A 16,078-nucleotide genomic window follows, 5' to 3' on the forward strand; every position below is an offset into this window, starting at 1 on the left:
CGTCTTTTCCTGTTCATTTTGGCATTTCTCAGAGTAGAGTCTGGCTTTCACATCCACCTCCAGCCACTGAGATCCCTCGGGTTCACAATCTGACATTATTGAACGTGCCTGTATGAAACGGTTTCCAAGGGGTACTGCCTTCCTGCAGGACTCAGAGGCAGGCATCTTCATTCAATTTCCTTTTCTTTTCTTACAGTCTTTGGGCCTGGTCTTTCCTTTGATCAAGGTTACCACAGGAAGCCTGACTTCTGAGTAGGCACAGCAGTTTTTTTGGAGTGCATCTGCAAGATGTGTATCAGTTTTTTAAATTTCCTGAGTGATTCTGATAAAAATGAGCTAAACTTCTGCTTGACCATATTTTTCTTTTCTTTGAAAAAGAAAATTAACATTTTTGAATAAAAACATATGCACACACACAATTCTTTAAGATGGAAGTAAAATAGAGATAGATTGAAAACATTTAACAAATAAACCTTTGCAATCTAAAAGGAGCCTAAGGAGACATGACGATTAAACCTTTGCAGTCTAAAGGAGCCATCTGTTCCTGGATGAGACCCTGGAACAGAAAAAAGACATTAGGTAAAAAACTAAGGAAAAGTGCTACTGCCGTATATAGTAAAGTGTCCTTTGTCTCTGGCACAGGAGTCTTGTGTCTTCTGCCAGCCTCTATAAAACTGTAACAGGTTAACTTGTCATTGTGCAAGTAAAGTAAAATTTCAGACCCCTGACAGATCGTGACAGAAAATTTGGGAATATAGGATAAATACATCATACTTGGAGCATAAAACCAGGTAAAACAAAAATATACCTAACAAGCAATGCATCACTAAAATAGAAACTATATTCACTATAAGATGTCCTCTTTATTAAACTGTCAAGACTATAATTCTTTGGAACACATAAATTTAATTATAAGGTGCCTTATTGAAGATTGAGCAGATATATACCATTCTAGAATGGTGTGTCAAAATAAGCAGTGTACATTGTAGCTCTTTCTAAGAAGCATAAGTTTCTTCCTGAGCCTACAAAACATACAGTAAATGCCCAATAAATTTAACTGTTGTTATAACACACATGCAATCATCATTAAATCCTTGACCACATTTTTCATGTAAAAATGTTCACTATTTTTCTGTTTTGAAGCATAAAAATATACCTACAAAGTCTTTGCTTGGGGTGGGAGAGGTGCATATTTCAAGAAAAACAAACAAAAACATTGCCACATCCTGTGCTATCCAGTTGTCAGTGAAGTGCTTGATATTTCAGAAGTGTCTGTTGGATGTATGTTGGGTTAATTGATGAATGAACGAACAAAAAAAAAGCTGGGCTCTCTTTCTCGTCCTGTACCCCAATACCTGCTGTTTGTTCTTCCGTCTTCTTATCTTTACGGTCATTTGTCGTTAGTAGCTAAAGGTGACATAATATTGTTTCTTATTCTCCATACTTAATTATCATACCTCCAGTCAACCGTACCTCCTTATATCTCGAAAATGCAGAAGTCCTGCTGCCCTTTGTATCCTCATCATAAATCCTCATGTATTTTATTCTGTCTACATTGATTCTGTGGACATGGTTAGAAAGCCATACTTACAATTGCAGGTTGAGTATCCCTTATCTGACATGCTTGGGACCAGAAGTGTTTCGGATTTTGGATTTTGGAATATGTGCATTATATTTACCAGTTGGGCATGCCTAATTCAGAAATTCAAAATCTGAAATCCAAAATGCTCTGATGTTTATTTCCTTTGAGCATCATGTTGGCTGTATTGGTCCATTTCTGTTGCTTATAACAAAATACCTGGATACTTTGTAAGGAAATGAAATTTACTGCTTATAGTTTCAGAGCCTGGGAAGTCCAAAGTCCAGGGAACACATCTGGTGAGGGTTTTCCTTGGTGGTGGCTTCAGTGACACAGGGTATCACATTTTGAAATGGGAGCAGAGAGAGACTCTCACAAGTTCTCCTTTTAAAGCTCTCAGAGCCACACCGTGACACCATTATTAGTCCATTCACTACTGCACGGTCCTACAATCCAATCACCTCTTCAAGGCCCCACCTTTCAATTACCATAATAGGATTTCCCACCCTCTTTACACTGTTGTAGTGGAGACTAAGTTTGGGGGGGACATCAATCCACAGCATGAATGCTCAAAAAATTTTGTATTTTGGATTTAGGATTAAGGAATGCTCGTAAACAACCTGTGGCAGTAACCTGTAACTAGATTTCTGGTGAGCTGTGCAAGATGTCAGCATTTTATTTTCTTAATTGCTACAACCCCCATCCTTGTAAAGGTTCAGAAAGTGACAGGTCACAACTAGGATGAGACTGAAAAGGTGCAGAGCCAGCCATCGTGATACACTGGCTAGTGTCAGCCTAAGGCTGAGGAGACCGTTTTCCTCTGTAAGACTTTAGATCCCAAGATCACATTTTCTCTCATTCATATGTATTATGGCCCACAGTGGTATTTAGATACTGGTTTTTTTTTTTTTTTTTTTTTTTTTTGGTCTTATGATACAATTGTTTCCAATAGAGAAAAACTATCTTGCTAAAGATAATTTAATGCACATACTGTCCACACTAAAAGTTGATGGATGTTTCTTCTTTTTCGTTTTTTGATCTATTAAAATTATTTGTCCAGGAAATAAAAGAATTAGAAGAGTTCCTTGCTATATTTTTAAAATTGTAATATTTCTTATAGAAATCGTAATTTCTAACAAAACTCTGCTTTCAGGCAATTTCATCAACCCATCTCTCTAAATGGTGATTCTCAAACCATAGTGTGTATCAAAACCCCCTCTAGGGCTTGTTAAAACAGCAATTGCTGGGTCCCTCCTGCAGCCTTCCTGGTTCAGGAGATCTAGGGCCCAAGAATTAACATTTCTAGTACCTTCCTTGATGATGTTGCTGCTGCTGGGCTGGGGACCACACTTTGAAAACCCCTGGTCTCTGTTATGCATTCTTGGTGGCTTTATGTATTACAGCAGTTACTAAAACACCTTTCTGTATAATACTACATTTCTAAGAATTATAAAAATGCTTATAGGTTTAAAAAAAAAAAAAACCTTTTCGTAAAGTTTAATTTTATGTAGAACTGTTATTAGCTTTTGTGGAGTAGAAGTCATCTCTCGAAGTGTTTTTCTGCTTTTCTTTTCTTTTCTTTCTTTCTTTCTTTCTTTCTTTCTTTCTTTCTTTCTTTCTTTCTTTCTTTCTTTCTTTCTTTCCTTTCTTTCCTTTCTTTCCTTTCTTTCCTTTCTTTCCTTTCTTTCCTTTCTTTCCTTTCTTTCCTTTCTTTCCTTTCTTTCCTTTCTTTCCTTTCTTTCCTTTCTTTCCTTTCTTTCCTTTCTTTCCTTTCTTTCCTTTCTTTCCTTTCTTTCCTTTCTTTCCTTTCTTTCCTTTCTTTCCTTTCTTTCCTTTCTTTCCTTTCTTTCCTTTCTTTCCTTTCTTTCCTTTCTTTCCTTTCTTTCCTTTCTTTCCTTTCTTTCCTTTCTTTCCTTTCTTTCCTTTCTTTCCTTTCTTCTTTCTTTCTTTCTTTTTTTTTTTTTACTATTGACAGTTTGAAAATAAACTAGCTGTATTGGCTTTGTGTTTCTGCCGGAGAACTGGAGAGAGTTAAGTTGTCAGAGCAACGTGTGAACTGCTTCAGGTCAGCTCAGGGGTGAGGAGCCTCAGTGGACTTCTTAGAGAGGTGCCTGGTTGTCTTCCGCCTGTGGGGCTGGCACTGAGATCTCCAGGTGTTTCCCCGTAGCGTAGCGGGCTAAGGTGAGAGAAAAGCACAGGCTACCATGCGCAGTGCCTGTAGGCATCTCTCCAGTTTCAAAGTTAAGTTATTTTTAGTTGTCATCCTTTTTGGCCAGTACCCAATGGAAGTTTGAAAGCCAGGATTTCTGTAACATTTCTAACTTTAAACATAATTTGTTCTTAAAAATGGAAGGTTCCGCAGGACCGTGTAGCATGGCCTCTTTCTAGTTTAGTTCTCCTCACTTCACTCACTTGCCCAATTCCCACTTGGGTCTGGAGCCCTCAGAAACCCGGCCTTGTCAGCCCTGGCTCGCTCCTTACTTTAAAGCAAGCAAACAAACAACACACCTTTACTGCGATCTGTGAACACAGGAGTCTTATCAAAAGCTAGTTCTTCTCTGCAGTCAACAGCAAACCTGACCACTGTGCCCTTCAACAGTTCTTGCGGACCGTGGCTCCGAATCCTTCACTGAAGGCTGGGGCTGTGCGGGCCTGGTCACGTGTGTGCTCTGTGGGCGGGGGTGCTCTGCAGGAGGGAGTACTGCGCCTGTGAGCTCCTGCTGCAGCCCCTGTCATTGCAGCCTGGGGGCAAGGTTGTAGCTGTGGCTGCAGGAAGAAATGTGACTATGTTTGTCTTATAGATTGAGACTTCTCTTTGGTTTACTCAAGAGGTATAAGTGAGATATAGCTCTTTAGCAATCTGAGGATCACACCACTTAAATTAGCAATGAGATTAAATCATAGAAATCACCAGTTTCTCTGAACTGTGCTTTTTCTTTTAACAGCACACACACACACACACACACACACACACACACACACGCATACGCACACAGAAACGCAGATACCGAGTGGGGGCAAGAGGAGCTGCAGGGGCCCCAGCAGGCACAGCTGGCCCAGCCCTCAGGTTTTTCCTGCTGTGGACATGAGTAAAGTGAGTGGTGGGTTATCAGGTGGTTAAGGGAAAGCACCGCCTCCGTTTCAGCCTTCAAGAGGGCCACCGTGGGCAGGTGGAGAACATGTAAATGTGGCTCTGGGTAGCACTCCGGGAAGCATTTCTTTCCTGCATGCAGGCATGCACACATCTCTTCTCCTTAAACAGAGGATCTGTGCCCCCCCACCCCGCCCCCACTAGAGGGGCTTTCCCAGGTGGCCTTTTAAAACACCTCCTTTGCAGTTTGCAGGAGAAATTCCACAAGAAATGTTTACGTTTTAGTCTCAAGATGTATGGTAGGAAAGTACCCAACAACGATGGCTTCTAAAGTATCTTACTAATATCACTATCTTCAAAGAGGCTGGTGTGTATACCAGTTAGATCCCATCGGTATCATTGTAGCATTTTTGAAAGGTGGAGAAGGGGGAGAAGTAGTTCATAGAAGAATGTTATGCATCTGCCAGTCTTAATGTTCGGAAAGTTCAGGGAGCATTGTTGCCTGGGGCCACTTCTCCAGCTATCCAGTGGCCCCCAAGAAGAGCCAAAAATGGTCACCAAGTACCACAGGTGATCTGAAGACAAGAGCTCTTTTGCACCACTGCTGGGCCCTCACCAGGGGGCACCGCAGCAGAGCTCTGTCCCTCCCCCTCCTTCAGCATCCCCTCTACCCTAGACTGCGCCTGCCTTGCCACTGCTGGTGGCTTCTGTGGCAGGAAGAGCACAATGTCCTCACCCTCACAATGCTAGGATTCCCTGATGTTTTCACCAGAATTTCACAAATCTTTTTAGACCAGCACAAAACCATTTAAAAAAAATTATTTTGGCAAAATAAAGATAATATAAAATTTACCATTTTAACTATTTCTAAGTGTATAGTCCAGTGGAATTAAGTACACACACATTGCTGTGCAGCCATCATCACCATCCACCTCCAGAACTCTTCACCTTCTCAAAGTACAATTCTGTACCCAGTAAACTCTGGCTCCTCATCTGGCTCCCCCAGCACCGGCAACCGCTGTTCCATGTGCTCTCTGTAAAAGTCGGACTACTCTAGGGACCTCATATAAGTGGAATTATGCAGTATTTGCCTTTTTGTGACTGGCTTACTTTACTTAGCATGATGACCTCAAGGTTCACCCATGTTGCAGCCTGTGTCAGAACTTCCTTTTTAAGGCCGAACAATATTCCGTTGTACATATACACCACATTTTCTTTATCCATTCATCCATCAGTGGATGCTTGGGTTGCTTCCCCCTTTTAGGTATTGTGAATAGTGCTGCTGTCAGCATGGGATCTCTTCAATTCCCTGCTTTTAGTTCTTTTGTGTATATACCCAGAAGTGGAATTGCTGGATGAAATGGGAATTCAGTGTTTAATTCTTTAAGGAGCTTGCTGTTTTTCACAGCAGCTGAACCATTTTATACCCTCACCAGCAGTGCACAAAGGCTCCAGTTTCTCCACACTGTTGCCAACATATCTTGTTCTATACATGTGTATGTGTGTGTGTGTGTGTGTGTGTGTGTGTGTATATAGATATAAATACAAAAAGTTTGTGTAAAATAGAAATAAAAGATGATATAAACCTTTTCATGAACTTTTTGAAGTACCCTCTTGTGTGTGCATGTATAAAAATAGCCATTTGGTTGGGCAAGTAGTGGCATCTCATTGTGGTTTTGATTTGCAACAGCTCATGACCTTTTAATCTCAGCCTTGCTTTTTGCTTGTCTTCATTTAGCAGGCGTGCTCCTCACTTTTTGAGTTGTGTTTCTCTTTGGAGTCTTTCATTTATCTGGGATGTTTCTCATGACACTGTTACTAAGCATTTCCTTAACATGGGCTTTATAGCTTAACAAGAGCAGCATTGAGTAATAAAAGAGAGTTTCAGACCCCAGTGGAGTTTGTCAGCAGAAAGCAGTTCATCAGAAGTTAGGCCGGTGTGTAGTACCTAACAGTGGAATGGCACGCAAACTGCTCTGCTCTCCCTTCCTGCTTACTGTGTTCTGTTTCACCATTTTAAAAATCCCAACTACATTGTAGTCGTGCAATTACAGCAGAGTCAAGCAGAGGTGATTCCACAAACAAATGGGAAACACCCATGGAAAATTTTCCCCAGCCTCAGGGCAGTAGTTCTCAAAGTGTGGTTCCCAGACCAGCAGCAGAAGCATCCCCAGGGATCTCGCTAGGATGCAGATTGCCAGGCCCCTCCCAGCCTGCTGAACTGCAATCTCTGGGGTGGGGCCCTGCAACCACGGTCTGAACAGCCCTGTGAGGAGTTCTGATGCTCACATTTGAGAACCACTGACTGCAGAATGTCAACTTGGTTCAAACTGTTTTGAATACCATTGGGTTATATGGTAAAATTCTAACTTAAAATATTGATTATCATTTGGTCACACCAGGTATGTTATTGCAAAGAGACACAGAGTGACAAGGACAATAGTCTAAAGATTTCTACATTGAGGTATTTACATTTAACTTTAGGAAATATAGTTGGGGGACAGGGAGAGAGAAACACATGCACACATGCTAACTTGAAAATGGACAGTAAAAACTCCATTTGTTTAAAGATTGGACAGACGGGACTTTGAGGGCTGTTCTGTAGCTGATGATGGATTTTTCTTTATTCATGTAAATAAGTAAGTTTATTTCAAAAGCTAGTGAGGTGAATATTTGATCATGTCATGTGTGGGTTGGCTTTAGGCCTGTGGAGTGAATATTTCAGAGACACATTTACAGGAAAGCAGAAGATGCTGGTGAGGCTGGCCACACAGGGGGTGAGGAAAGGATAATCTGATGTCAAAGCAAAGAGAATATCAGTCGACAGCCAGTGGCATGTGTGTAGCCAGAGTTGATTTTTATTTTATTTAAAAAAATTTTTTTAAATTTATTTTTTAATTATTTTATCAATATACAATATAGTTGATTTTCATGTCATTTTACCAATTCCTCCTTTTCCTCCCTCACTTTCCCTCCTCCCCCCATCAACATATCTATTCACTTAACAAAATCAAGGAATTGTTGTAATTGTTGTGTCTTCTCTCCCCCACCCCCGTTCATTTGTATATTTACTTATTTTTATTAGCTCCCACAAATAAGTGAGAACGTGCAGTATTTCTCTTTCTGTGCCTGGCGTATTTCACTTAATATAATTTTTCTCTAGGTCCATCCATATTGCTGCGAATGGTAGTATTTTGTTCTTTTTTTATAGCAGAGTAGTATTCCATTGTGTAGATATACCACATTTTCCTTATCCACTCATCCGATGATGGACATTTAGGTTGGTTCCAATTCTTGGCTGTTGTAAATAAAGCTGCAGTAAACATGGGAGTGTAGGTATCCCTTTGAAATGATGATTTCCATTCCTCTGGGTATATTCCCAGCAGTGGGATAGCTGGGTCATATGGTAGATGTATCTTTAATTGTTTGAGGAAGCTCCATACCATTTTCCATTTCCACATCATTTTGATTTTAAAAGGCTATATAGACAACTAGGGAGGGTGACCTAATAGAATGATAAAACTGAAAGGTGTTTTTTTTTTTTTTTTTTCTGAGATAAAAGCAGAATGTTAATCAGAGGAACACAATTTGCCTCTAACACATTGGTTCTCAGACTTTTTGATAAATGAACCACTTCTCTGAACAAAAAACGGTGCCTACTGTAAAGAAATAAAGAGAGAAAACTATCCATTTACCAAACTAAAAGGAAAGAAAGATACACCATTTGATAAGAGACCAACAAGGTGACCTCTCTCTGGGGGTGGAGGGGGCGCCAAGTGTGTGTGCAGGTTGCTGATGCTGGGAGACTTCAGCATGACCAGAGATGGATCCACAACCCACAGGGGAGGCCTGGGGAGTCACACGATGGGCGTTTTTACTCTCATCTTTTCATGAAGTACAAAGTGAAAGATAAGTTTTAAGGTTATTAAAGGATCAGGCATGGCTGGGAGCAAGGTCCCTCCCTCCCCTCTTATTTCCTCATGGCCACTGTGCTCAGAAGAAAATCACATTAACACCAAAGCTTTGGGGGATGAAGGAAGAAAAAAAGGATATTAAAGACTGTTCTTGGCATCCATTTTTTCCCTCAATGAGAAAATAGTGATTAAATCTTGAGTGGAGAGAAGTGTCTGATCAAGGCATCTGCTTTATAAAAATGCGAAGGTGCTTGAAAGCAGTGTTTGAGGCAGTGGATCAAGTGGGTGGAACTGGAAATGAGCTGCAGAAACAAGTTGATCTGTAGGAAGAGTATCAAGGAACATGTTCTCTGGTGCTCTTTTCTAGAAGGATTTACTAGTTGTGAGCAGAAGTTGCAGAGAGATGAGGTGTAAGAATTACCTAAAGGAACGGATAGTGGAAGAGGTGGCCAGAATGGGAAATCAGTGAGTCCCTGTGTTTAGTGAACACCAGATACGCTGAGCCCAGTGTGGGGATGTGGTGTTAAGTTCTTGCGGTTAGAGGGATTACATTCAAATAGGGGGCTGAAGGCCTAAACAGAAAATGATAATGGCCCTGAGAGAGGTTGGTTTCTTACCATCTGTTAAGTTGTCTTCATATTGTACTTGGGAGTAACTTTGTAAGAAGAAGACTGGACTGGAATGAACGGGCTGTGCTAATTGTTGATTCTCAGGACCTCCGTTTCAAAAACTGAGAAAAATTAAATCATTCTTTACAAGAAATGGAAAAGAAGACAACAATAAGGGGTCTAACGTTAAGAAATTTGAAGAGTTGGCCCCGTGGTCGGCAAGGGAGGTGTTTGGAAAAGGAAAGGCAGGAACATTTGGACAGTGGGGCAGAAGCATAGAGGTAGGAATCGAAGGGCAGGTAGAAAGCTGGTGTTTCAACCTGAGAAGAAAGTACATGGCTGCATCTAGCTAGAGTTTTGTCCAGCCCAAGAAAGTTTTATCAGGTGTGACAGCTGCGACGGCTTAAAAAGAAGTCCGCAGATTCTTCAGCGCCTCCTCCCTTTGGAGGGTGGAGCCGGGTCCCCTGCCCGGTGCATGGCTGTGTTCAGCCACTCACTTCCAATGCTTCTCTCCGGCCATTCATCTGGGGGAGCCAGCTGCCACCCTATGGGGACACAAGCAGCCCCCGCCCTAGCACAGCGTTCAGATTCTGCACTCTCACCAGTGCCTGGACTCACGTCTCAAGGACGTGACAAGCTTAAATTAGAGGACTCTGTCATACCGTTGCACTACTACTTGTTGAGTGGGGAGCATGGCATGGCCCTTTTCATCTGATCCCCTAGGTCTGTGTCACAGAGCCGGGTGTGGAGGACCACCGCACAAGAGAACAGGTGGTGGTGCCTTCACGGGATTGTTCCCTGTGCCTGCGCTCTCCAGTGGTGCCCCAGCCATCCCATCAGGGGAGATTCCCCGCAGGAATGTCTGGAGCAGAGGCAGACTCCCAGGACAGGACCAGAAAGGTGCCACAGACGGGGAGGTGGCATGGAACTCCCTCCATCATGGGACACTTTCACCTAAACCACATTCGCAGTTTTCTCAGGTGGCTCCAAAACCACTGGTGGTTGGCTTAAATTTTATTTCAGTTCTCAAACTGCATGAGGATCCCCCGGGAGGGCTCATTGAGACACAGATTGCAGAGGTTGACCCAGGCGGCTGAACCCACCGTAGAGCTTGCTGTTCCTGCAAGGCCCTGGCTGCTGCCACTGCTGCTGCCACTGGCCTTGGGAGCACACACGGGAATCCTGGCCTGCTTCATCTTCACATCTCATGTGGAGGCATTCAGGATGACACGTAACCATGTCAGTGTATAGATTGCTCATTTTCCGATTTCCTGTGGGGAGTCTACTCAATGTGAGTGAAGAACACTCCCAAATTTTCAGCACTCCTGTTTGGCATAAGTAGGTTCTCTGTCCTTAATGTTAAGTTTTCTGCTCAGGAGCCCACGAAACTGAAAATTACCCTTTCTGCTGTGTCCGTTTTACTGCTATAATGCACACAAGCATGCACACACCTTGATGGGAAATTAAAGAGCTTAAGTGAAATGCAAATTTCCCTATTCAGAAAGTAACCTGTTGATCATTTGGCTTAATTAAAATCGGGCATACATGTATTTACTACGACTCACTCCCATACCACTGCCCTAGAAACGATGCCACTCTATCAGAGAGCTGATGAAAGTAGCTGTAAAACCAGCGCAGTGCCTGGGTCACTGTCATCTGTAGGAGTGGGATGGCCCTCCGTCTCTTCCTAAAGGCCTGACTTCTAGCACCAAGTATACATCCTTATTATTTAGAGCGAGGAACTTGAAACGAAAATAAACATTGCCTTAAGGAAAACCTGAAGCCATCAGGAGGGGGCTGAGCGATTTACAACCCGTAGTAGCGGTTTACACTTCAAGAAGTTCACGGAAAGATTTGTATTATCTTTCAGTTCTGTTTTTTCATGACGTTTTGGAAGTGCCCTCGTCTGTTGTGGTGTGCACAAGTGCTGTGTGGTTGGCCACGTGGCTCTCCTAATCTGTTAGCACTAAGCATCGGGGCGGTGACAGTGAACCCGAGGCCCCAGCCTGGCTTGTATGTGGTATCCCTGTCGGGCAGTACCTGTTTTCGTTTGTCTTCCTTCCAGAATCACACGTGGCCACTAGCTTGGATGGTAACACCGAGAACGCAGAGGCCTGCTTCCACTCGTCTTCTTGTTCAGTCCTGCAAAAGTAGTAATGACTTGAGAATTGTGCCATCACACGGTTCCCTTGAATGTCATTTTGTACTATTCAGAGTATCATGTTGGTAGGGCTGGTTGATATCACCATCTCTGGCAGCAGGGTTCCATGATCCACTGAAATAATTGTGGAGTTCTGTGTCTCCCACTACCCTCCCGGCCTCTCGTGGCCGTGATCCTGAAAATAGCATGTAGCCGAAGGCCTAATCTGACAGGTCTCTGCTAGGACTCACCCAGGACATCAGGCTCTGGGTTTAGCTTGGAGATAAGTTGGGGCTTTCCCCTGCCAGGTTTGTTCTTGTTTGGTCTGTTTGGGGCCAAGGGACACATACGTACAGACTATAAGTACCATTGTCCCTTTCATTATGTTATGCTAACAGCCGTGGCTGGTGGGTGAGCCCAGCTGCCCTGTGCAATTTAAATGTTCTCAGACACGGGTTCCCCTGCGTTGTCATTCGGGTAGATGGAGTGGTTCCTTGTTTTGCAAGATCAAACATTTATTATTTGGGCTTTTGTAAACTCAGTATAAGAAACAATGGCCTGGATGCTTGTGAATTTTTTGGAGGTCCTGCTGGGGGAGGGATGCAGAGCAGGGCAGAGCTGCTGGATCCTCAGCCTTGAGAGAGCCAAAGCCAAAAGCTGGTTTAGGAATTCTGCTGTAACTGCATTAGGCCTACTGCAGGTGGGTTGTAAGGTGGATGCTACCTAGCAGGCTGAGGAGGGAGAGATTTTCCCTAGTTTGGGGCTGGGGAGGCTTCTCCAGGGCCATATATCCTTGGAGCCGAGCTGTTAGGGAATGGGTGACCAAGGAGTGGAACAGAGGATGCCCCAAGAACCACATGAGCAGGAGTGAAATGGGATGGGGGAGGGGCGTATTTTAGTCTTGTGGACTGGAACTGTACGCAGGGGCTGGGTGGGCAGATGGGTTTTATTCTGAGGCCACTGGGGAAGGCCAGGGCCCCTGCCTCTCCTCCTAAGCCATGCTGCCCCTTTAGTGCTGCGGGGAGGTGGGTCCTTGCTCCCTTCTTCTTTATTTTTTTAAATGTTTTTTTCATTGACACGTTGCAATTGTGCATATTTATGGGGTGCAATTTGATGTTTCAATACATATATGTTGTGTGATGATCAGATCAGGGTATTCGGCATTTCCATCACCTCATGCATTTATCGTGTCGTTGTGAGTACATTCAAAGCCTCTCCTAGCTGTTTTGTAATATGCAGTGCCTCCTTACTTATACCCATGTGGAACACAACACCTGACCTTTTTTCCTCCTGTCTAACTGTAACTTCATACCCCTGACCAGCCTCTCCCCATCCACCCCACTCTCTCCCCTTCCCGGTCTCTGGTAACCACTCTTCTACTCTCTGCTTCTGTGACATCAACTCTTTCTTTCTCTCCCTCTTTTTTTTAGATTTTACATGTTAGTGAGATCATGCAGTATTTGTCTTTCTGTGCCTGACTTATTTCATTTAACACGATGTCCTCCAGGTCCATCTGTGTTGTCACAAATGACAGGATTTCATTCTTTTTTATGGATGAGTAGTATTCCATTGTGTGTATGTACCACATTTTCTTTATCCATTCATCCATCATTGGGCACTTGGGTTTATTCCATTTCTTGGCTATTGTGAATAGTGCTGCAGGAAACATGGGACTGTAGCTATTTCCATATACTGATTTCCTTTCCTGGCGTTTGGGTATATACCCAGTACTGGGATTGTTGGGTCATATGGCAGTTCTGTTTTTAATAGGTCCCTGATTTCTCGAGCACTCTGTCATCAGCCTGGTGCCTCGCATAGCTCAGGGTCAGCTCCGGTTTCTTCAGAGGGTTGTCCTGACCCCGAGCACCACCTCCCCTGCCCCCCATCCTCACGCATCCAGGCCATGCCTGCCTGGCCTACAGTCAGTGTTCGGTAAATAATTATTTGTTGAATTAGTTAATACTGCCTTTTTTTTTTTTTTTTAACAAAGAACATTCCTCCTTCAATATCTTTCCTGCATGTTTTTCAGTAAATGAGATAAAAGACTAATTTTAATAAAAAATGATGGATTTCTAAAATATACTCAAATATAAGTAAGGCACTGACTAATCACAGAATTTAAACATTTCTCAATAAAATCAGTGCCCAAACCACACATACTACACCCCCCTCTGGGATATTATGAACTGTGTTTAAAACGCTACCAGAATTTTCCCCTGCTCTTATTTATCTTTAAATAGCTTAGTATTAGAAAACTTTTGATGGCTTAATTTGTAGTAATGGTAGAAGTCACAAGAAGTAAATTTTCTAGCAGCTCCCTACATGCAAACCACTTTTAGTAAATTCCAAGTCTATCAAAAAATAGTTTGGGAAATGAAAAATTTGTTTCTTGAGCATCCAGATTAACATAGGTGCCATACATTCCTTAATGACTTTCTACTTTTCAAATAACTAGAATGCATTTAGCACCACCAAAACTGTGCTAAGCAAAATGGTAATTTTTCTTTGGTTCAGAATGTAAGGATCCTGGGCTGCCTTCAGGTCATTCTGAGTATTAGATGCCATTACTAGACATTAAAACAGAGACTTGACCATTTGAGCCACATGGTGGTTTGGATTTAGGTAAACGGAAGATTTGGATGATAGTACACAAAATCATTGAGTCCCACAGCATGAAGTACTGTGGGTTTTCCGGCATCTCCTGTCTGTGACCCACATGTAACCCGTGTTCTGCTTCCTCCCCAGCCCAGTGACTTCTCCGTATCTCTTAAAGCATCAGGGAAGAACAAGCATTTCAAGGTGCAGCTCGTGGACAATGTCTACTGCATTGGGCAGCGGCGATTCCACACCATGGACGAGCTGGTGGAACACTACAAAAAGGCGCCCATCTTCACCAGTGAGCACGGGGAGAAGCTCTACCTCGTCAGAGCCCTGCAGTGATGGCGGCCCACAGGCCCTGTGCCCAGCCAGCTCCAGGCCCTCAGTGCCACACTCACCCCCAGGGCCAGTGGTCAGCCAGTTTTCCTGCTCTGCGGAGGGTCCGTCTGCTGGTGGTTCGCCTTGACCGGCTTCCTCTGGCTTCCTTTGCCTTGTCTGTCTTTCTGTTCAGCTCACTCTGTCGCTTTGTTTCCCGTTTGCCATCCCAGGCCTCACACCCACGCTTGAGCCCACCGCCCCCACCCTCCAGCCTGGGAGGTAGAAAGGGGCGAGCTTGTTCACTATATTTCTTTTCCGTTGGAAACGGCGAGAGTGTCTTTAGATTGCTCATGCCAACAGAATCCTCATTAGAAAGACATTGAGCACAGCCTGAATGCACTGGAGCCCTGGGCTCCTCTGCCTGCCAGGCAGCAGATGCAGTATCCCTGGTCCCAGCGGCCCTTGTTCCTTGTCCTGTGCCATGATGTGGCTCCCAGACTCTGCAGGGAGCGAGCGCCCATGCTGATAGCAATACTGGAACCACCAGAGAGACAGCAGTGAGCAAACTGTCTAGTGCCTTGGGGCTGTGCTTGCAATAAAGAGAGAATTCCCTTGAAAGTCAGTCTGCAGAAGAGGGAACCATGACTCAGAAGGACAGACGTTTTGGTAATTTACCCCACATGTGCCATCCACATAGTGCTTTTTCCTCTTGCCCTTCGGCTTGTTTGAATTTCACAATTATGTATTTAATTCTCAAAGTAATATGTATCTGTAGCCGTTTGTTGACACTAATGCAGATGATTAAGGAAAAGAGCTGATCTATGGGGAAGGGGGGCTGCCAACACTTTATACACACACACACACACACACAGTATATGTATATATATATATATATATATATATACTGTATATGTGTGTATATATATATATATATATATATAATTTGCTTTACAGGGAAATTTTTCAGGGTTTACAAAAGAATATGTGATTGGTAGTGAGAGACACAGAATGTTTATGAAGAAATTGCATTTTCTCTTTTCTTTACATTTGAACTTCTTTATAGTTTAAAAATACAGTCTTGAGATGGCACATTCCTACGATTGAAGAAGGGGTCTTGAGATCCCCTAAACTTGCATACCCAGTTTTTTGGATATTGTAATAAAAAAAAAAAGTATTATGACAAGACTCTGTGTGTATTTATCTGGAAAGAGTCAGAGTCAGGGAGAGTCATTACTGCAGCATTTACTGAACACTCCTTGCTGAAGGGGAACATTTTTAGGGAGGAGTTTAACATGTTTATTGAGTGTTTTCTTTTCCTACCCCCACAGTTTTGTATATTGAAATAATAGTTTTTAATTAGTGAAACTCCAAGAGAACCCAGAATCTCAAGCTTGGTCTTCACTTTACTCTCTGGAAATTATTTGTTAAAAAATGTTTTACTGCACCGCTGTCAGCAGAGCTCTCGTGGTCTGTGTGCCTCTCCCCTGCTGTTTTGCTCAGCAAGTGCCCACTGGCACTGCCAGCATTGTCGGTCACTGGCACTGCCAGGCATGGGCAGTGCAACCCAGTGGTGCAGGTTTTGTGCCCCTGAGGCCAGCCATCGCCAGTACGTATTGAGCACCCTCAGGGCCAGGCACAGGGTCCCCATTTGTTCCTCCTCCACCCTGTGAGCTGGGTCCTGCTCTCATCCCCATCTTACAGATGAAGAGAGCGAGGTACGAAGTCAACACACAAGGACACTGGGCCGTCGCGGGGCATGGCGGGGATGCAAGCCAGGGGTGTGCCCCAGGCCGGGCCCTTCCCACACAGCCTAGGAGGGAATGCAAGAGG

The 16,078-nt window shown here is 43.5% G+C and overlaps 1 protein-coding gene across 2 annotated transcripts in view; it reads left to right on the forward strand.

The window, feature by feature from the left end:
- NCK2 (NCK adaptor protein 2) overlaps positions 1 to 15,115 on the forward strand; it is a 69,215-nt gene extending 54,100 nt beyond the window's left edge. For both annotated transcript variants that reach the window (XM_008577369.1, XM_008577370.1), the window contains exon 4: positions 14,078 to 15,115. In XM_008577369.1, the coding sequence (XP_008575591.1) occupies positions 14,078 to 14,272 (195 nt within the window). In that variant the 3' untranslated portion in view covers positions 14,273 to 15,115. The remainder of the gene's footprint in view (positions 1 to 14,077) is intronic.
- Positions 15,116 to 16,078: the final 963 nt, after the last annotated feature.

The sequence above is a fragment of the Galeopterus variegatus genome, unplaced genomic scaffold (assembly GCF_000696425.1).
Source record: "Galeopterus variegatus unplaced genomic scaffold, G_variegatus-3.0.2 Scaffold1499, whole genome shotgun sequence".
In the NCBI taxonomy this organism is placed as follows: Eukaryota; Metazoa; Chordata; class Mammalia; order Dermoptera; family Cynocephalidae; genus Galeopterus; species Galeopterus variegatus.